This window comes from Mustela nigripes, chromosome 2 (genome assembly GCF_022355385.1).
Source record: "Mustela nigripes isolate SB6536 chromosome 2, MUSNIG.SB6536, whole genome shotgun sequence".
Lineage (NCBI taxonomy): Eukaryota > Metazoa > Chordata > Mammalia > Carnivora > Mustelidae > Mustela > Mustela nigripes.
Genome location: NC_081558.1, coordinates 150,736,906 through 150,760,030, shown reverse-complemented (window position 1 = coordinate 150,760,030; position 23,125 = coordinate 150,736,906). Strand labels below are relative to the sequence as shown.

Below are 23,125 nucleotides of genomic sequence, written 5' to 3'. Positions count from 1 at the left end.
TCTTTCTTTTTTAATTGAAGTACACTTGGGCAAACAATATTAGTGTTATTTTACTATATAGGCTGTATAGTGTTGTTTTACTATACAAAAATGGCACCTGCCAACTTTGGCACTAGCAAGATAGAAGAAGAATGCAAAAATGGCACCTATCAATGCTTCAGTCCCTGAAAAGAATTCCAATAGGCCCCTGTTCTCCAACAGTTACCTAAGGTTAGCAAATCAATGTCCTTCCCATACGGTCTAGGCAATTTACAAACTTCAGCTTTTACCCTACCTGGGTCCTAGGATAATTGAGTCCATGTGGGAACTCTTTAAGAACACAATCTCTATTTCCTACAGCTCTGTTTCTCCTGGCCACAAGCCCCACTGGTTTTCAAAGCCAGATGTTTTAGGGCTTGTCTCTCTAATGCAGATTCCAAGGGTTAAAATAACTGATGTGGGGCATTAAATTTTTTTTATAAAGATTTTTATTTATTTATTTGACAGAGAGAGATTACAAGTAGGCAGAGAGGCAGGCAGAGAGAGGAGGGGAAGCAGGCTCCCTGCTGAGCAGGGAGCCCGATGCGGGGCTCGATCCCAGGACCCTGAGATCATGACCTGAGCTGAAGGCAGAGGCTTTAACCCACTGAGCCACCCAGGCGCCCCTGGGGCATTAAATTTTTAAAAATACTTAACATATCTCTTCTTTTCTAAAGTATAAACAAAACTATACTTTAACTTTATCTTATGTAAAATGTGAGTTAGTACTTAAAAAATAATTCTGTATTTTAATAATTTATTAATAAACTGGCATTTGTCACCAATGATTTGGTAACCACATTTTTTTGGGTTGACTCATCTCTTGCTTGTTTGAGGTACAAGGTTTTGGAACTTTTCTCCAAATTATCTTCTAAATGCATCATCTTCTTCATAGCAACCCCAAAAGTACTTTCTTATGTCTTTCTTTCAGTCTTCTTTCTCCAATTCCCAATCCTTTTCATTCTATTATATCCTCAATAGTAACCTGTTTAACTGAAGTATCATCAGTTCTCCGTGTAGCTCTCTCAAGGAGTAGCCATTTGTTTTCATACTGTATATGGGCTAGGATAGGGTGTTCTCCTTACAACCTACCGTGACATTCAAATCCCTCATAGTAAACTACTCTGCTCTTTTCCATTCTATCCTTATGCCCACTGTCATCCAGAATGTTCTCAGAGTTTACATATATAACCTAACTAACACCATAGGAATTTAGTTTCACTATCTCCTTAGCACCAATAATCTCTTCCATTCCACTTCAGCCATCTAGTCCTATAGCTATGATCTGGGTCATGACATCACCCATAATAGATTTACCTCCAAAATCATTAATCCCAACATCTTATTGTCTAAAAATTTTTCCAGCAAACTTGCTTGTTCAACCCACTTTATGATTTTTTTTTTTTTATTTGACACACAGAGATCACAAGTAGGCAGAGAGGCAGGCAGAGAGGCTGGGAGGAAGCAGGCTTCGTGCTGAGCAGAGAGCCTGGTGTGGGGCTCAATCGCAGGACGCTGAAATCATTATCTGAGCCAAAGGCCGAGGCTTTAACCCACTGAGCCACAAAGGCGACCCTCAACCACTTTATGATTAGCTTAACTTGGGATCTCCAATCCACTGATCCTTCTACTTTCTCTAAAACTATTAACTTAACCTACTTTACTTCTCCTACTATCCCACTTAGATTCCATTGTCTACTTTTTCAGTAACATTCCTGCCAATATCCTTAACTTCCTTGCCTTTCTGTCTTTTCATTATATCCATCTAGCAAAATCCAGTGCTTGTTAAATCTCTGCTTTTTCTAGGCCTGTAACTGATCAACAGAGCTCTACTACCAAAAGATAGGGCAGATCATTACATTTTAAATTAATGTCATTCAACTTCAAAAAGGGCCCTCAATATTGCCTATAATTCAACCACATTCTTCTGATCAACTGATAGTCTTCTATTTTCTCCAAGGACTTTTTTTTTATAAGTTTATTTATATATGTAAGTAATCTCTACACTCAATATGGGGCTCGAATTCATGACCTCAAGATCAAGAGTATACAAGTTCTTCTGAATGAGCCAGCCAAGTGCTCCCCCAAGCACTATTTTCAAACCTTCTCTGTTTTACTCAAATTTAAGACCAATCTCTCTTTTCCTGCCTCCATTCTAAATAGGTGAATTCAACATTCACTTTACAAAGAAAACAAAGGCAACCGATGAGAGCTTCTCATCTGCTCCATGCCAAACACACATACCAACCTGTATTTGTATACCATCTTGTTAAAACAGAGGAGCTACCTTTTTCCTCTTTAAGAATCTATCTTGTTCCATCTTCAAATACATTGTTTTCTTTCTTTTGAAAATTGCACCTCTCTTCTCATTTTTACACATGATCCTATCTCGGTGAATAAACCAAACACCAAGTCCATTCAATTCTATATCCTTCTTCAGCTATGTCTTTTTTTTTTTTTTTAAGATTTTATTTATTTATTTGACAGAGAGAGAGAAAGAGACAGGCAGAGAGGCAAGCAGGGGTTGGGAGTGGGGTGGAAGCAGGCTTCCTGCCAAATAGAGAGCTCGATCCCAGGGGCTCGATCCCAGGACCCTGAGACCACAACCTGAGCCAAAGGCAGAGGCTTAAGCCACTGAGTCACCTAGGTGCCCCTCTTTAGCTATGTCTTTTTTTTTTTTTTTTTAGATTTTATTTATTTATTTGACAGACAGAGATCACAAGTAGCCAGAGAAGGAGGAAGAGAGAGGGGAAGGAAGCAGGCTCGCTGCCAAGCAGAGCCCGATGCGGGCGGGGCTTGATCCTAGGAACCTGGGTTCATGACCTGATCCGAAGGCAGGGGCTTTAACCCACTGAGCCACCCAGGTGCCCCTTTAGCTATGTCTTTTTTTTTTTTTTTTAAAGATTTTATTTATTTTATTTGACAGAGAGAGAGATCACAAGTAGGCAGAGAGGCAGGCAGAGAGAGAGGGGGAAGCAGGCTCCCTGCTGAGCAGAGGGCCGATGTGGGGCTCGATCCCAGGACACTGAGATCATGATCTGAGCCACCCAGGCGCCCCCCCTTTAGCTATGTCTTAATGGTAGTTTTCATTAGAAAGGAAATCTGCTACACAGGAATACAAAAAGGTACCAACATTGTCATATGTACTCAGAGAGTTTCTAAAAATAAAGTCACATAACTTGGTACTCCTTGAAATATTTCATGTGTTATGTTCACACAAAAAAGGATGTACTGAACTTAGGAGAACAAGTCTTTGTTAATAAGATATATGGAGATAAGTGAAATAAGTAATAAGATCTACATTCTTGCTGTAGAAGTCTTAGAGTTAAGGATGGTCTGTGCAAGCATTATTCTTAATCATTAGAGCCATGAGATCCTCATGTTGATATAATGTGCAAAATCACAAGTAAGTAAGATAAACCCACCCTCAGGGGCAGAGTATCACTGGCCGTATGAATTTCACCTTACAAGACATATTATAGAAGTGCTGGGGAGGTGTGGGAAGAGGGGACAAAATGTAAGGTGATATGAGAGAGGAATATGGTGGTTAAAAAAAAAAAAAAACAAGCAGTCTAAGAAAATGGTAATCAGAATAAATACACCTAAGTGCTTATGAATCCATATAGCCTCGTCTACCCTATTTGGTTAACCAGAGATCCTAAACTGGCAGGCACTAAAAATCATTCTTTTGTATGAATCAACACACATTGCCATCAACTTCAGCAGTCTGCTGCATTGATTATTATCTCTGCTCTTCGTGGCCATCAAGAAGATCAAGTCCATCCATATGGGAAGAACCGACAGAACAAGGAGTCAAGAGCTTCTGGCTTACTTCACAACTGAAGTTTCTGAAGCTGTTTACTCCTATTATGTCTCCATTTCTGTTACTCTCAATCATTCTTCCACCCATACTAGTCCAGCTTGCAGCCCCACTGCTCAAACAAAATAGCTCTTGTTTATTAATCTTCTCCATAATATTTGACATGACTTATTCCCTTATTCTTCAAACACTCTTTTTTTTTTTTAATTTGCATGATGTAACACTTTCCTGGCTGTTCTCCTACCTCTCAGATTGCCTTGTTTCTTTCCCCTTTGTTGCCTCATCTTCCTCATTAGGGTTCCTTTTTGGTTCTAACACTCCAGTCACATTGGCCATTATCATTAATGTTATATATGCTACTTTTCCACTTGCCATAGGAACTTTATATGTACATTTTTCTCATCCTGAAACATGCTCCCTTTTCACTCTTTGCCTAACTCCTACCCCATATTCAGATAACCAGTTTAATCAACATTTTCTTTTGGTAAGTTTTCTATAACTAAGGCAAATGCCTCCTTAGCTAAGTCAAACTCCTCTATTACATGGTCTCAGAACACTACTTCTTCAAAGTAATTATCATAATTATAGTTTGATCAAAAATTCACACAAGATGGGGCACCTTGGTGGCTCAGTTAAGTGGCTTCTTGGATTTGGCTCAGGTTCTGATCTCACAGCTCCTGAGACTGAGCCCTGCATTGGGCTCCAGGCTTAGCTGGAGTCTGCTTGGATATTCTCTTTCTCTGCCCCATCCCCCACTCATGCATCTGCTCTCTCTCTCTCTTTCAAATAAATAAATCTTAAAAAAAAAATTCACACAAGACATTAATGCCCAGTTTTCATCTACCAGCCGTTAAGTTTCATGAGCATAGGGACTATATAATTTTATTCTTTATGGTATCTACAGTGCCAACCACTAAACCCAGCAAGTATCAATAATTGTTGAACACATGAATAAATGTCTAAACTCTTGTAGTATTCTGAATGGAGTTTCTTGTCAATCAAAGGAGTCGAACAAAACAATCTCTGTTCATTTAAACAAACAAATATTTATAGGCTGCTTTAGCATTAGCCAAAGAATGAGAACAGAGTGTTAACAAAAGTAGATATGTCCCCTACCTTTATGGAGCTTACTATCTAAGGAAATAGTCATTAAAATAATCACACAAATAAATTTATTATTGTGATTTTTATTTATGAACTATAAAATAAAATTCAGTATAGTATGGACTACGACAGGGGTATCTAATTTATACTCTCAGAAGACAAAAAATAGCTCTACCTCCAAAGAGCTGTTTATCTCCTTGTTTTATGCTAGATGGGTTTTTGTTGTTTTTTTTTTTTTTAAAGATTTATTTATTTATTTGAGAGGGAGGGAGAGAATCTCTAGTAGCCTCCATGCTGGGTGGGCACAGAGCCTGATGCAAGCTTGAACTCAAAACCCTGAGATCACGACCTGAGCTGAAACCAAGAGTTGGATGCCTAACTGACTGTGCCTCCCAGGCACCCCATGCTGGAAGGTTTTTTATGGTCTCTTTATATTTTCCCTGTTTACTCATTTTTGAATAAGGATAGTATAGCCTGGTATCAACTCTAAAATTGTGTAAGAGGCATCTCCTTAAATTCCCATTTACCAATGGATGTTATTACAGTTTTAACAGGAAGGGAGATGGATATACATTTACAACACAATTTCATGCGCCATTGCCAATATATATTATTCTGTTTTGGTTTGGAGAATTCTAGTATTTGGATGAAGAAAGAGAAGTCATGGTGGGACCATGGAGGAGGGCCAGTTTCTTAGTTATTTGGCTGGTTACAGACCCTGCATTTCTGAATTCAGGGGCGTAACGGACTTAGATGCAGAGAAGTTAGGAAAGTGATCAGAGATTAAGGGTGAGAAACAAAGGAAAATTTTCCTTCCTATTTTCATTACATGTGGCCAAGAAATTCAGTGGCAACCTAATAACTATTATTAACTGTTATTCCTAGTATTATGTGATTGTATCTTTTCTTTCTTTGTACATCATGAAGAATTTTAGTGACAAACTGGGCAAAGCTATCACTGCTGCTAACCAGGTATTATTTTAAACTAGGATTATTGTTTTCTTTAGAACATAAAATGAAGATGTAGTCAGTATTCATAGTGATTACTATGTTAAGTAGGAAATAATGAGAGAACAAGTACATTAGATCACATTCTAGTTCTATGACATTAAATACATTTTGACACTCACTATTCTGAAATTCCTTGTACTTCTTTTGTCCAGTTAGATTGCTCTTTGTCTCCAAGATGGACCACTTTAGATGGTGGGGCAGTTCTTCCCAAATAAAGCTTCTGTGTTCCTGGAGGTTCTTCCAAGTAAAATCTTAAAAATAAAAATAAAATTAAAATTATATTACCTCCAAATTTATGGTTTAATAAGGTGTTTAGCAGCATAAGTCCTCAAAGTGAAAAGGTTTCTACATGATATAACAGCAAAACACCAGACATCCTTTTTTTTTCTTTTTTTAAAGATTTTTTATTTATTTGATGGATAGAGAGAGATCACAAGTGAACAGAGAGGCAGGCAGAGAGAGAGGAAGGGAAGCAGGCCCTCTGCTGAGCAGAGAGCCTGATGTGGGGCTTGATCCCAGGACCCTGAGATCATGATCTGAGCTGAAGGCAGAGGCTTAACCCACTGAGCCACCCAGGTGTCCCCCAACATTCTTTTTTTAAACTGTAATATAAAATTTTAGAACAAAGACTTGTAAAAAATTTCAAATATAAAAATTTTATTTTCTCTCAAAAAACTAAATATATAATAAAATATAGATTTTTAAAGAATTAAAAAAAATACTCTCAAATTCAATAAAGTGTATTTGCTAAAAATTTTAACTTGATTCTCATAAACCATTATACCTAACTTCCAGTTGACAGGAAATATGTGGGATGGAGGACCAAGTTAAGTGACACTAAGCAGAGACAATCAGGTAAATCCAGAATTATACAAAATAACTGGCCTGGACTCTTCAAGAAGAGAGGCAGGGAAGTAAACTTAGTTTGCCAGATCCCAGGATATAAAATCAACATACAGAAATCAACTGTATTTCTAGATACTAGCTGTGGAAACCAACATTTAAAACATAGTATTATCTATAGTTGCTCCAAAATAACTTAAATACTTAGATGGAGCAATTCCTTCTGCCTTATTTTTATTTTTCAAAATTGTTTTAATTATTTCCATATAAATTTTATTTCCATATAAATCCTTTCCATATAAATTTTAGAATACGTTGTTCTGCCTCCATAAAACCTGGGAGAGATTTTGATAAGAGTGCTTTAAGCCTACAAATTAATTTGGGGAGACTTGGTATCTTTACTATGTTGAGTCTTTTGATCCAAATGGATCTCCATTTATCTCACCATTTATTTCAATTTTTGATTTCTTTCCCCAGTGGTTTCCTTTTTTTTTAGCATACAGATCCTGTATGTAATTTGTTAGATTTATACCTAAGATTGAGAAATATATAGCTACAGTAGGAAGACAGTGTGGTACTGGCATAAAAACAGATATGCAGATAAATGCAACAAAATGGAAAACTCAGAAATAGACCCACACAGTTATGCTCAACTGATTTTTTACAAAGGTGTAAAGGCAATCTAATGGAGGAAGAACAGCCTTTTCAACAAATGGGGCTGGAACAACTGAATATTCATTCATAGGCAAATATATGAACCTTGACCTAAACCTCATACCTAATACAAAAATTAATTCACAATGGGTCACGGATTTAAATGTAAAAGGATGAGGTAAAATTATAAAACTTTTTGAAGAAAATATAGGGAAAAGGTATGGGACCTCAGGCTAGGCAAAGTTCTTATACCAAAAGCATGATCTGTAAATGAAAAAACGGATAAACAGAACTTCATTAAAAAGGGAAGGGAACTGTATTCTGATGATTAAAAAAGAAAAGAACCCTCAAGATTTCTCAAGGAAAAAAAAAAAAAAGATTTCTCAAGAGCTCCTCAACAAAAGCAGTTACCCATAGAAGAAAAAAAATCATAATGGGACTGGACTGATCTCTTGTCAACAAAATTTTATGACAGAACACAACTAAAGTATGCTCACAGAAAACTAAGGAAAAAGGACTAGGCCTCTAAAATTCTAAACCTAAGTGTGAGGAAAGCAAAAATGATCTTTTGGATATGTAATGGCTCATTACATTAGAGCAAATGCAACATTTTCTCTGAAAAAATTACCTTTAAAGGTTCTAGACACATGAAAAATAAAAACAATCAGACTAAATTTACATGAAATAAAGATACAAGATGACAAAGAATTGTCTAAATAATCAGTGACAAAATGATCATGAACTGAAATAAAATAAGAAACTATTTCTTAAATTGATGTATTATTTAAATGAAAATTTAAAAATTGATGTATTATTTAAATGAAACCTGGGAAGGGCATGGAAGGTCAGGTTATATATGCCATTCATTCTTGTCAGAAAGAGAAATATATTTGCTAAATAATAACTGCTAGCAAAAAATTAGGATACAGAACTTTCACATAATTAAAAGGAAAAGAAAGCAAAAGGGAAAAGATAAATGCATCTAAAATATCTCAGTGAGGTACTATGGTTGAACTTTGAATGATGTGATTAAAAGACTTTCATTTTCACTATAGAGTGTAAATATTTTTACAGTAATTCTATCAGGTTTTTTGGGTAATTCTTTCAGTTTTAAAAAATATCACTAAAAGCCATCAAGTTAACAAAACAAATATAAATTTAAAAAATATACATCAAATCTTACTTACTTAGTTTCTCCATCTGATATACCAACAACTCTAGCTTCTTCAAGATGAGGCCAATTAACAAAGACAGACTTTCCAAGCACGGATGAAGCTATATTTTCTACACACTTAAAGTAAAAGCAGAAAAGTTCACTCATATTTCAGGTCTAAGAGTTAAGTGTACAAAGGCAAAATTAAATAATTACAACCTGGCTTGTGTTTACAAAGGTCTTTAAAATCAATATAAACCTTACCTTAATAATTAAGACAGATATAAAATACCATTTGCTCACTCAAACCATTTATTTCCTACAGTTCCTCCTCTTTTCAACTTTACTCTCCAACTAATTATTCCATCCACTTGAATTCAGTTAGTTTTCCTAATTTGTCTTCTTTAAGTTGTATCTTTATTGCTAACTACTCTTTTTCTTTTTAGTATGTTTCCCAGGATTTCTGGTTGGAGTCTTAATTTTTTTCCCCTTTCCTTTATTAAAAAAAATACATTTCACTTGTTTTTACCCATCTGCCTTTCTTTAACACTTAATTTTAGTATAAATCTATTAAAGTTGACCAAGTTTACCTTCCCCTCTCCCAATCCCTTCTTATTAGAGAGGCACTATGACCAACTTAAGGTACTGTTCTACAGTATAAACATTATGACACCAGGAAGCTTGCCTTCTTCTCATTTTCTCAACAGCAATGGCACTTATTAGTAAAGGATGGCCCACTGACTTTAATCCTGAATGAAATTACTTGGTGAATAAATAGGTTCCAGTGAAATTAAACTGAAGAGCACCGACGTATAATGTATTACTGTCCCTAACAATAGCCAACATTACTAGAAATAATGTTTAGCAAGAAACCTAGGTTCTTAGTTCTGCTGCTAACTCCATTTAAATTTCTTAATTTGTAGGATTAATGATTTCGAATAGATGCTTTACAAAATTCTACCCAATTATAAAATTCTATGATCCTATTATTCTCATGGTTATTTTTCTCATGGAAACTGAGAAAGGTGGTAAGAATAGCAGAAATGTCTACAAAAGGGCTATTCATGGTTTCATATCAAATAATCAGATAAAAGAATCTAAGAAATCTGACTTCATTTCAGTTTGTAGTTGGTATAATGAAATAAGAACCCTAGACTTAAAATTAGGAATCATGGGTCCAAATTTGAGTTCTATGTCTTTCCAGCTATAGAATCGTAGGCAAATCATTTAAACCCCCCACTGAGGCAGAGTTTTCTTATATGAGAATAAGAAGTAACACCTACCTCACAATGTTTATTTGGTGATAAAATAATACGCACAAAATCTTTTGTAAACTGTAAAATGCTGTATAAATATTTTATATGAAATAATATCTTAGGTAAAAATTCTAGTTTGTTTACAACAACTTTGTAGTCGCAACTGAAATTTAAATACAGATTTTCATTCAGTTCTTTTCTGTTTATTATGCTTAATCATTATTAGCAAATTTTTTTTGAAGATTTTATTTATTTATTTGAGAGAGAGAGATCACGAGTAGGCAGAGAGGCACGTAGAAAGAGAGGGGGGAAGCAGGCTCCCTGCCGAGCTGAGAGACCAATGCGGGGCTCAATCCCAGGACCCTGAGATCATGACCAGAGCCAAAGGCAGAAGCTTAACCCACTGAGCTACCCAGGTGCCCCTAGCAAATATTTCTTTAAAAATTACAGATGATTATTTTTAGACTTTTTGCAGCAACTTTTAATTAGACACTTCTTAATGTCTAATTAAATGTCTAATTTTATGTCTAACATATAAAGCAAAAGAATTACTATTCTGATAAATAAAACAAGTTTCAACATTAGAACTAGGAACCCATAATTATCCTTTTCCCTTCTACACATGTATTTCTTCTCTCATTCTCCTTTAGTTTTTGAAGGAAAATTAGTCATTTCTCAATTTAATCTTCAGACTAAGCCTAAAATGAAATCCCTTAATACCTCACATGGGGTCTTGTTATCATTAATATCCCTCATCTCTAGTGTCTTTAAGACCTCCTTCCTCTATAGCTCTACCTCTCTCCTTTTGTATGGATTTAGCGTGTTAAACTGCCTCTACCTACATTGTGTTTCTAGACTTCTTTTCAATGATAATCTTCCTAAGGGCCCAATCCTTGCTACCTCTACTATCCACCTACCTAGATCCGCCCCCACCCCCACCCCGACTAGTTATTAGAGGAGTTAGGAAAGCAATTTACTGGAATGAAATCCTCAAAGGCCAATAATGATCCCTGAAAGACAAATTCACAGACCTTGTTTCAGTTTTTATTCTTGCACTACGTGTAGTATCTACTCCATGCTTCTGTGGTATTACTTAACTTGGAAATCATTTTCTCACCTCTGAACACTATAGTCAATTTCACTGGTTCCTTTTCCACCCTTTTAACTATGGGTATTTCTTCATGTTGAGATTTGAACTCTCAGAGTCCATTTTCTTCAGGAAAATGAGCCCTAAGGCCTCAGCCATCACTCCTTGTTAATGACTCATATAGCCCTACCTCCTTCCAAGCTCTAGCTCCAGGTATTGTGTATAAGCAGACTTTCTCCACTGAGGTTCTTCATCTGAACCACAGAACACAAAAAATAATTTGACTATTCTTTTCAATTATCCAAAGGATGGTACACAATAGTCCCACTCTAAATGTACAGAAAATTAATCTACTACATTCAAATGGATGACTTAGGGCGTTAGGGCTTAAAGCTCTTGTGGAACTCTTGTTGAGAAAGTCTGGCAGGGCAGCACCAGTTAGACACCCTGGCATCACCTTAAAATTCCATCGTTACCTATCATTAATCCCCTCAAGCCAGAGACTTTCCCACTTTAACTTCCTTATTCCAATAAACAACAACTATTTACTAGTTAACTAGGCTTGACATCTCAGTCATATTTAGTATTTTCTTCCTCTTTTCATCCTCTATGTTTGAACAAATGATGAAACTTGTCAATTTTAACAGTCTTATTCATCTAGATCTATTACTACTTTCAGTTTTTGTCCTTATTACCTAACATTTCCAAACCATAACCTCTTAACTTGCAGGCTTTTTTCATTTTCTTCCATTTCTTTTTTGTGCAATTTAGTCTATTATACTGCCACCGAATTAATCCTTATGAAAATATGATTTCAAGATAACAGTTACGGGAAAACAAAGTCCAAACTGCTTAGCCTGGTATTCAAGGTCCTCCATAATCTGGCCTCAATCTGTTTTTTCAACCTTATTTTCTACTACTTGCTAACACAAGTCCTCTGCTTCAGTCAGGTTTATCTATTCCTTCTCCTCAAATACATCACATTATAAAAAAAGAAAATGTATTAAGAAAAATTTCAGACATACAAAAAGGTTAAAAAGAATAAGATAATGTATCACACATTTATTTCCAGCTCATGTTATTCCTTTCAACTAGAATACCCTTCCCCTACTTTTCTCCTCTCTGTGATAATCTTTTTCTTCACACCCAGCTCAAGCCTAGTCTCATTTATAAGCTTGTACTTAATCTTCAGCTCACACAGTTTATCTTCTTTCCAAAATTCATGGAATATTTCTTGCTCATTACATCATAATTATATATTTCCTTTAAATTTTATGTAAATGTTTCTTTATTTTATCCTTATTTACCATGAACTTTTGGAATTATTACATGTTATACTTCTTTGGTAAACACATTCCAACTAGAACAGTTTAATGCATAATAAGCACCTAATAAATATGTAACAAGGAAAATACTTACAAGTTCATCTGATTCTGCATTCACTAAGATTTCTAACATCATGTTTTCTCCACGACTGCTTTGCTGGAATACTTGAACCCCACTCTTCTTCAAAAAAAACTTTAAAAGAATTCAGAGAATTTAATTTCAATCTTTCTCCATAATCACATTATATTCAATCAGGTGAAAAAATTTTGAACTAAACAACAACTGACTTTGTGTTTGATGTGTTTCAGGGTAGGAAATCCACAGAAATACAACGCCTTCTGGTCAACCCTGGTTATTTTGTTCTTGCTTATGTCTATACGCCAAGCATCTAATGATATTATTTTATACCTAGAAAATAAATCAAGGCATTTAATTCAAAATTCACACACTACAAGCAATCAGTTTTTCAGTATTCCCTTGAATACTTACTTTGCAAGAGTCATCCTTGCTTTTAAGCAAGGGAATGACAATTTGTCTTTTAAGACAGAGACAATATGGAGCAGGACAACCTATATTCTGTTATTATAATAGACTAGATGCAGCTATACATGTAGGTTACTGAATGGACGTTTTCACCATTAACTTGAAATAAAACTCCCCCTATATGTATATACATATATATGTATTTAATTTAGAAGTATAGGAACATATAAAGCACGTTACAAATCTCCATATCCTCCATGTTCTATAACCCAGATGGAAAAGCAACATTTTATAATGTCTATTCCATCTTTCTCTTTGCATTAACAAAAAGAAAAAGCATAACTGGGAGATGTTCATTTTAGTTCCATCTGGGTAAATTATTTGCAGGGAAAATGAGAAAAAAGAAAAAAAAACAAGGACATTTTAATGAGGAAGGGAAAGTAAAAATGGGTTTGAAGCAAGAGATTATAGGACCCCTTTAATCCTTTTTTTCTTCTTTCTGGCTGGGTGATTAGGAATGTAAGAGGCAAAGTCACAGCACATCAAATAATGCTCCTAGCATTACTGACTGACAATGGAAACACTGACAATGGAAACAAAAATTCATACATCCTCTTAAAGTGGGGAGGGTACAGATATACACCAGGGAGGAAAAACTAAAAAACAAACAAACAAAAAACCCAACTTTAACAGGAGAGAGAGAGAGAGAGAGAATCTGACCAAAGCAGAGAACTACAGAAATAACTGTGAGATGCTATGGTCTTTGGAAAGTTGGATATAACTCATTATCAACTGACTGTAACTATCAAAAATTAATTTTTAATTCTCCAAGTAAATATTCAAAAGCTTCCCCCTCAATGCCTCCAAAGGGAGCTCTTTACTATAGTTGAAAAATTACCAAATAACATTACCTTGTGCAACAATGTTCTATGGCAGGGAACTTTTCTGGCCATGGTGAGGGGTAGGTGAACTCTGTGTCTCTATCATACCAGCACATTAGGCACTCACTATGTTGGTTTCTTTTCCTTTCTTCCTTTTTGAGGGAGTGGTTACATGTTTCCATGGCTTCCAACAATCGCTTCTGCATTGAAAGATTGAAGAGAAGAGTTAAAAGCATAAAATTTCTGTAATCTCAACATACAGAATAGATCTTTTCCCTCAGTATGCAGAATTATTATTTGTGTTCTTGAAAAATAAAAATCTTAACTAATGGAATTCTTTTCCATTTTATCATATGAAAAACTGTTTCAAAGGCCCCTAGAATATTGTTTGCCACTACAATTTATTCTGAACTTATTATTCCAATAATAGGAACTAACCGTGAATAAGAATAGCAGAGAATTGAGGTGCTTGGGTGACTCAGTTGGTTAGGTATCTGCCTTCAGCTCATGTCATCATCCTATTGTTCTGGGTTTGAGGTTGGGCTCCTGTATCAGCGGCTGCTTCTCCCTCTGCCCCTCCCCCTAGCTTGTGCTTTCTCTCTTGCTCACTCTCTCTCAAATAAATAAAATCTTAAAAAAAAAACAGCAGAGAATCAAATTTTTTTTTTAAGATTTTATTTATTTATTTGATAGAGAGAGAGAGTGAGAGCAGGAACACAAGCAGGGAGAGTGGGAGAGGGAGAAGCAGCTTTCTTGTCACTGTGCATGGAGCCTGACACAGGGCTCAATCCCAGGACCCTGGGATCATGACCTGAACCGAAGGCAGACACTTAATGACCGAGCCACCTAGGTACACGAGAATAAAATTTTAAATGTGAATTTACCACAATTATTATAGTTACCATAATTCATAAAGGATTAATCTCTTACTTTACAAATTCTGCCATGGTATAGAAAATGTTTACCTCTCCAAATTATCTCATATATTTAATTAATTTAATTACATATATTTTAATGGCATCCATCAACAGAATGGCCAAAATTAAATAAAGCAGTAATATTCAGGTTAATATTCAGGTCTGGAGAGGCAGAGAAGAAGGCACTAAATATTGGGTGAATTAGACTAGTCTTTTTGAAAAAGAATATTCACTAAATGTAAAAATATATATTCCCATTAGCCAAGCAATCCTGTTTTTGGGAATCTATCTTAAAAAAACAAAATTTCCAATACCTAAGACTGCATAAACAAACAAAAAGAACACATGAATACACAAGTAGTTTATTATAGCATTACATACAGTGGCAAAGAACATGAAGATTCATAAGAATTTACAAAATTAGTACAGAGTATTCTCATGTACCTCTCACCCAGCTTTCCCCAATAATATCCTACACATAGCATCAGTAAATTATCAAAACCAGGACACTGACATAAGTACAATATTATTAACTATACTTATTCAGATTTCACTGGTTTTTGTATGTGATTTTGTATGTATACAGTGCTATGAAATTTTTATCAAAGTGTATAGATTCATATTAACCACCACTAAAACTGGAATGCAGAACTGGTACAACATCATAAAGAAATTCTTTATTATTCCTTTATAATCATACCCTATTCCCAACCTTAAACCCTAGCAGTCACTCCATGTTTTATATCATAGTAATTTTATCATTTTAAGAATATTATATAAATGAAACAATGTAATATATAACCTTCTGAGACTGATTTTTTTCACTTAACGAAATTGTTTTCATCCAAGTTGCTTATATCAATAGTTCTTTATATTGCTGAGTAATATTCCACCATATGGATATACTACAATTTATCTACTCACTCATTTAAGGGCATTTGCATTTTTTCCAGTTTGGGATTATTACAAATAAATTGCTCTAAACTTTCGTGTATAGGTTTTCCTGTGTGGACATAATTTTCGTTTCTCTGGGATAAATATCCAGTAGTGTGACTGCTGGGTTGGACAGTAAATGTATGTTTAACTCTATTAGAAACGGATGAACTAGTTTCCAGACTGGCCTCCTAGACTTTTAGTTCAATAATGATCTATGCCATTTTCAGAACATTTACAGAAAAAGTGGTATAAAGAGGAAAGAAGTAGCAAAATCTAGAAAAGATTACAGAACAAAACAGACAGTATTATACCATAATTTCTTGATTCTAAGATACTACTGATATTGTAAATATCAATATAAAAAATCAGTAACCGTTTTTCAGGAAATACATAGTAAATTGAATTTCTATAATTACTGTTCATTGACAATGGTATTTAGTTACATCCTATTTTCTTCTCCAATGTCACATTCAAAATTTGAGTCTAATCCTTCTTCACATTCAAAATATAAAAAGTTTTCAAAAAGAGGGGTGCCTGGGTGGCTCAGTGGGTTGAAGCCTCTGCCTTTGGCTCGGATCATGATCTCAGGGTCCTGGGATTGAGCCCTGCATCAGCCCTGCTGAGCAGAGAGCCTGATCCCCAACCCCCTGCCTGCCTCTCTGCCTACTTGTGATCTCTCTCTGTCAAATAAATAAATAAAAATATTTATATTTAAAAAAAACAACTAATAAGGTGTGAATAAACACTTGTTTTCTCCATTCCATAAACACGTCAGTTTTTTTTTTCCTCCTGAGAGGACACTTCTTTTGATAATTTATTTTCAGAGCTTTTGGTTCCATTGATTTTTCCTCTATTGTTCGTTCATTTTCTATGGATTTCTGTTCCTATCTTTATTATTTCCTTCATTCTGTTTTGTTTGGGTTTAATTTCTCTTGCATTTTTAGCTTCTTATGGTAGGAAGCTTAGGTAATTTATTGTGAGACTTTTTTTTTGTTCAGTGTAACCATCTAGAAACTTAAATGCCCCTTAAAACACTACTTTAGCTTCATCACACAAATTATGTTGTGTTTTTATTATCATTTAGATCACAATATTTTCAAATTTCCTTTGAATTTTTCTTTCCTTTCAATTCTGATAGCTTTATGTATTTGAAACTCTGTTATAATGTACACGTACATTCAGGATTTTTATATCTTCTTGATGAACTTTTTTTTTTTTAAGTAATCTCTATGTCCAACATGGGGTTTGAACTCACAATCCCCAAGATCAAGAGTCACATGCTCTACTGATTGAGTTAGCCAGGTGCCCCAAACTGACTTGACTTTTTAATCTATATGAAATTTCTTCTTGATCTCTGGTAATACTCCTTAGTCCTATTTTTCTAATGTTAGTAAAGCCACTTCAACTTTCTTATAATTGGCATACCTAGAAGTTTTTATGCACATAATGAAGAAGGGAGTAGTGAAATCTCATTAATAAAACATAAATGGTGATTGAAACCCACTGCTCATTAATTTATGTGAAATAATCTGATTAAAAATATATGCATATAAATGGAAAGATGTTCACCATCGCTCATCATCAGTGAAATACAAATCAAAACTGTAATAAGATATCAACTCCCACCAGTCAGAAGGGTTAAAATTAATAACAAAGGAAATAACATGTGTTGGCAAGGATGTGAAGAAAGGGGAACACTCTTACACTGTTGGTGGGAATGTAAACTGATGCAGCTACTGTGGAAAACTGTATGGAGGTTCCTCAAAAAATGAAAAACAGAACTACACTATGATCTGGTAGTAAATACCTTTACGTATTTATCTAAAGGATATAATAATACTAATTTAAATGGATAAATGCACCCTGATGTTTATAGCAGCATTATCAACAACAGCTGAACCTTGGAAGAGCCTAATGTCCATTGACTGCTGAATGGATAAAGATGTGGTGTATATATATAATATGGAATATTACTCAGATAAAAAGAATGAACTCTTGTCATAACAATGACATAGCTGGAGCCAGAATACTATGCTAATTGAAATAAGTCAGAGAAAGACAAATACCATATGGTTTCACTCATATGCAGACTTTAAGAAACAAATGAACATGGGGGAAAAAGTCAAACCGAGAAAACAACTCTTAATTATAGAAAAACTGATGTTTACTGGAGAGGAGGTGGGCAGGGTGTCAGGTTAAGCAGGTGATGGGGATTAAGGAGGACAAGTGTGATGAGCATCAGGTATCAGTAATTGATGAATCACCAAATTCTACCCCTATAACTAATATCACACTAACTGGAATTTAAATAAAAACTTGAAAGAAAGAAAGAATATATGCATATACATAACTACTTCATGCACTGACCTCATCAATAAAAGGTATTAGTACCACAGCTTCCCATTCCTGTTGTTTCCCATTTAGGTCAGTTTTAAAATCAGGTGGATAATATTCTATAATTGGTGAGTCTTCACTGGTCATCAAGTGCTATGGAAATATAAAAGAGTAATAGAAATTTAAGAACAAATATCAATATAACTTTTTGTTAATATATTTACAATATTTACTTGTTACAGTTTAAAATTCCTAAGCATAAGCAAAGCTAAATTTTTACATCTTAGAAATGCTGCAATATACTTGCTATATTGTGATTTTCAACTATGAGACTTCTAAGCTACTCTTACTTTCCCATTGTAGTGACCTAGTTATGTAGGTCACTACTTCACTTTACTTTACTTTCAACTTTACCACTTCTATCTTTCATTGTCTTATCACTCTATAAGGCCCACTTAAATTCTGTTCTCAGACTTAATTTCACAGGCTTCCAACAGTCCTCCATTTTTAAACTTAATTTACTTATGAACTTTTGAGTCCTCATCAATTGATTTTGGTAAGTAATGTAAGAACTGTATCTAAGATAATTTAGAAAGAAAAAATTTCTAAAATCCAAGAATCTGGGGTGTTTTGGCGGCTCAGTTGTTAAGTGGCTACCTTTGGCTCGAGTCATCATCTCTTATATGAGGAACTCCTAAGTATCAAAAAGGACATACAAACATTTAATTTTAAAACCCACCTGGTAGCATGTAGGAAGTAAATTTTTGCTAGCTGCTGGAAGTACAGCAAGAAGCTGTTCGAATGGCTTAAAAGGTTTTCCTAGTTCAAAATGGATTTTGAGTGTACTGATGTTACGGATATCAGACAGGAAAGGTGCATAATGGTAGGGATAATACCTGTAAAACAAAACCAGGTTTTAAACAATTGGCAACTTTATGCAACAGGTCAATATTAAATATACACTTTTCCTTTTTAACAACAGAGCAATAACTCTAAAGAAAAAAAAAGATCACCCAAAGTACTATTACTTTTTTTTTAAGAAATCAGTATTAGCTTATTTAGATCATGTGATGGCAACAAATGTTGTATTTCCTTAATTTTTTAAAAATCTTTTAAAAATCTTTCATGTATTAATAAACATAATTTGTACTGGTGTGTTTTGATGTATGGTGCTTTAAAACAAAGCCTAGTAAAGGTGTTGGCAAAGCAAAACAAAACAAAACAGAACAATCTCATCATTTAAAAGTCTCTACTTTTTCCTGCATCATATTTTGTTTTGTTATTTTTCTATTCAGATGGTTCAGAAATGTAGACAGAACTTTCTGGAATAGGAAACATGACAGAAATGGAAAATTATTACTATTTCTAGGAAAGTAAATAATTATTTTCTTCTTCTTTACCATTCCCAATCTAACATTCAAATAACCTATTCTTTAGTAATCACTCTTGACAGAAAAATTTCTTCAAACACACAATAATGTAGCAAAGAATATAATGAACAGCCCTATATAATTATCACTCAGACCTAATAATTATTAAGACTCTGTCACAGTTGATTCATCATGAGAGAGAATTTTAAATCCTTAGATTGAAAGAGGTTTCATCATTGGCCATCTGCTAGGGCTGGAAGTATCTTTGTACACAGAGGTCTTTAAAAAGTACTTTCATATAAGAAAAGATTACCTATATTTCATTTAAACTTGGTTGTGTGTATCTTTTTAAAAATGCCACCATAAGTAGAAATAAAGAGAAAAGAGATCTCCAAATGAGATTATAGGAGAACCAACCATTATTTAAAAAAAAAAAAAATTAAAACTTTATTTTTGTTTGTATTCCTCACCAGCTCCAGGACTGAACTCCATGATAGTAATAGTGCAAAATCCACTGTATTGCCTGAACATAACATGCAGCTTGATCAGCCAGAAAGTCACTGAAAATTAAAAGAATATTTTCATTATAATGTTAATTTTTGAAGACAGGCCATTTGTCTTTAGAGCATGATATCTGCTGATACACTCTGCCTCACATGTTTTATATAATCAATGAATAAGCTAAAAATTGTAATCAGAAAAAGTCCAAAATAGTATTTAGAACAAATTCCATCCTGTCAGGTTAAAGATTTGCCTTATAGTTTTCCTAAACTGTCTATCACAATACTTAAACCTACTGTGCATATTTTTTCAGTCAATGTACTATGCCTGCAGTTTAAAGTTTGAGGATTTGGCCCATGAAGCTTTCTATAAAGTGGCACTACTGTCCTAAATAGTTAGGGTGTGATGGGAGACTGGAATGGGAAACTTTAGCTGGGAGGACGCCTAAGAAAAATCACAGGAGAAAATCAGGAAGATCACAGAATCTGGTTATAGCAGCTAGAACACACTTTGAAAAATGCTGTATTTATGGAATAATATTCCCTGTAATCCTTTCTTTCTCAAAGACCATCATTTAAGGTAAAATACATATACACACACCCACACGCCCATGACACTTGGATGAAAGCCAAAAAGTAGCTGTAAACCTACTAGTGGCTATTACCAAAATTTAGGTAGAGATGCCAGTTAGAAATTCCAGATCTCAATATTTCTAGGAGGTATACTTTTGAAAATGAAACATATTAAATTTTCATTAAAAGATATGTTTTCATTATTAAAAATCTAGATAATGAAGAAAAGCATTTTTTAAAAGATTTTATTTGTTTATTTGAGATAGAGACAGTGAGAGAGAGCACGAGAGGGGAGAAGGTCAGAGGGAGAAGCAGACTCCCCATGTTACTGGGAGACCGATGTGGGACTCGATCCTGCGACTCAGGGATCATGACCTGAGCTGAGGGTAGTCGCTCAGCCACTGAGCCACCCAGACACCCAAGAAAAGCATTTTTAATCACCTTAGAGCAATCACTATTATATTTGGTATGTTTCTTTTCAGTCTTTTTTCTATGCCTAGGTTGGTTGGATTTTTGTTCAATATTAATGAGAGAATACTGTATATATGATTTTGTGTCCTGCTTTTGAAATTTGTGCTTAATAATATACTATAAGTATCTTCCTAAATTGTTACAAACTTTTTTTTTTTTAAGATTTTATTTATTTATTTGACAGAGAGAAATCACAAGTAGATGGAGAGGCAGGCAGAGAGAGAGAGAGGGAAGCGGGCTCCCTGCTGAGCAGAGAGCCCGATGCGGGACTCGATCCCAGGACCCTGAGATCATGACCTGAGCTGAAGGCAGCGGCTTAACCCACTGAGCCACCCAGGCGCCCCTGTTACAAACTTTTTATAAATTACAGTTTAGCAGTTCTACAGATTCTGAAGACAGTGTAATGGCAAGATGGTATGATACAGAGGAAGCAGACATGATTATGAGGACAGGTAGATCATTTCTAATTTTGTACTATTATAAAAAACTGTAATAAACATCCTTGTGTATAAGGATCTTCTGTGTTTAAGTTTATATTTTTAAGACAGATTAATAATTAGAATTCTTGTGTCAAAGGGATAAATATATATTTTTTTCATAAAGATTTATTTATTTGACAGAGAAAGACACAGCTAGAGAGGGAACAGAAGTAGGGGGAATGGAAGAGAGAGAAGCAGGCTCCCATGGAGTGGGGAGCCGGATGTGGGGCTCGATCCCAGGACCCTGGGATCATGATCTGAGCCCAGGGCAGGCACTTAACAACTGAGCCACCCAGGAGCCCCAAAGGGGTAAATATTTTAAAGACTTCTGGATATGTACTTCCCCAAATAATTTATATTTTCACCAGTAAATGGGAAAGAATACTACCATCATCACTTCTGGACCAACACTGAATACAAGAATTTTAAAAGATTTGTTTATTTGTTAGGCAAGCAAATGGTATCATTATTTTCATAAGTCTACATTTTAATATAAAAAAGGAAGGGAAATAAAATAAGATTTGTGGGTGCCTGAGTGACTCAGTGGGTTAAGCCGCTGCCTTTGGCTCAGGTCATGATCTCAGGGTCCTGGGATCGAGTCCCGCATCGGGCTCTCTGCTCAGCAGGGAGCCTGCTTCCCTTCCTCTCTCTCTGCCTGCCTCTCTGCCTACTTGTGATCTCTCTCTGTCAAATAAATAAATAAAAATCTTAAAAAAAAAAACTTAAAAAAAATAAATAAAATAAGATTTGTTAGCTATCAAATTAAGGATTTAGTGCCTACAGCACATATTACAGTGCTACATAACTGTAATCAAGGAAATATAAGGATTAAAGAATAAAAGATTAAAAGCATAACTATTTTTAAATATTTTATTTCTCAAGTCTTACATGCTAATGGTACTTGACAAAGCTTCAAATGAGCTGGTAACTGTACTAGAATTCCTATACCTCTAGTTCCTGGAGGTCAGTATGAAAAGGGATAAGAAATACTACATCTAGACTAGAATGGAAGACAGTCTGAGTGTACAGAAAGCAATGTCTGAAAGTCTATCTCTGGACAGATTACAGAAAAGATCTAATATTTAGTGCTTTATTATATTAAAAGAAAAGTAAAAATTATAGTATAGAAAATATCTAAGTATAATATCTAAGCAAGTAAAAGGGTACACAGCATTTCATGAAACTCTTATCTCTCTTATGGAGAAGCAGTCTCATCTAGTGGTTAGAGAATATTAACTGGGGGCGCCTAAGCTGACTCAGTCAGTAGCGCATGTGACCCTTGATCTTGAGGTCGTGAGTTTGGGCCCCATGCTGGGTGTAGAGATTACTTAAAAAAATAAACTTAAAAAAGAGAGAGAGAGAGGATTAACTCAGGAGCCAGATCGCCTATGTTCAAATTCTGGCTCTGTCACTGACTATGCCACCTTGGGCAAGTTTCTCAAATCGTTGGAGTGCCTGGCTGACTCAGTTGGTAGAGTATAAATAAATAAATAAAATCCTTTTAAGAGATTTTATTTACTTATTTGACAGTGAAAGAGGGAACACAAGCAGGGGAAGTGGGAGAGGGAGAAATAGGCTTCCAACGGAGCAGGAAGCCTAACATGGGTCTCGATCCCAGGACTCTGGGTTCACAACTTGAGCCAAAGGCAGCCACTTAATGACTCAAGCGCCCAGCATGCAACTCTTGATAATGGGATTGTAAATTTGGGCCCCATACTGGGTGTAGAGACTACTTAAAAATAAAATCTTAAAAAAAAAAAAAAATGAACCTGCCTTAAAAAAAGCCTTTCCATTCCTTAATTTCTTCTATTGTAAAATAATAATAACTTATTTATCTTGAAGAATTGTTGTGAGAATTAAGTAAGTCAATATTTTTTAAATGTTTAGAATAACACTTGGTTCTTGGTAA

General features: G+C 34.9%; 1 protein-coding gene across 2 annotated transcripts in view; it reads right to left on the bottom strand.

The window, feature by feature from the left end:
* Positions 1–23,125, bottom strand: part of XRN1 (5'-3' exoribonuclease 1) — a 99,600-nt gene that overhangs the window by 51,465 nt on the left and 25,010 nt on the right. For both annotated transcript variants that reach the window (XM_059391814.1, XM_059391816.1), the window contains exons 13-20: positions 19,664–19,753; positions 18,563–18,719; positions 17,857–17,976; positions 13,667–13,836; positions 12,560–12,680; positions 12,366–12,464; positions 8,638–8,741; positions 6,073–6,204 (exon numbers count right to left, since the gene is read on the bottom strand). In XM_059391814.1, coding sequence (XP_059247797.1) covers positions 6,073–6,204; positions 8,638–8,741; positions 12,366–12,464; positions 12,560–12,680; positions 13,667–13,836; positions 17,857–17,976; positions 18,563–18,719; positions 19,664–19,753 — 993 coding nt within the window. The remainder of the gene's footprint in view (positions 1–6,072; positions 6,205–8,637; positions 8,742–12,365; positions 12,465–12,559; positions 12,681–13,666; positions 13,837–17,856; positions 17,977–18,562; positions 18,720–19,663; positions 19,754–23,125) is intronic.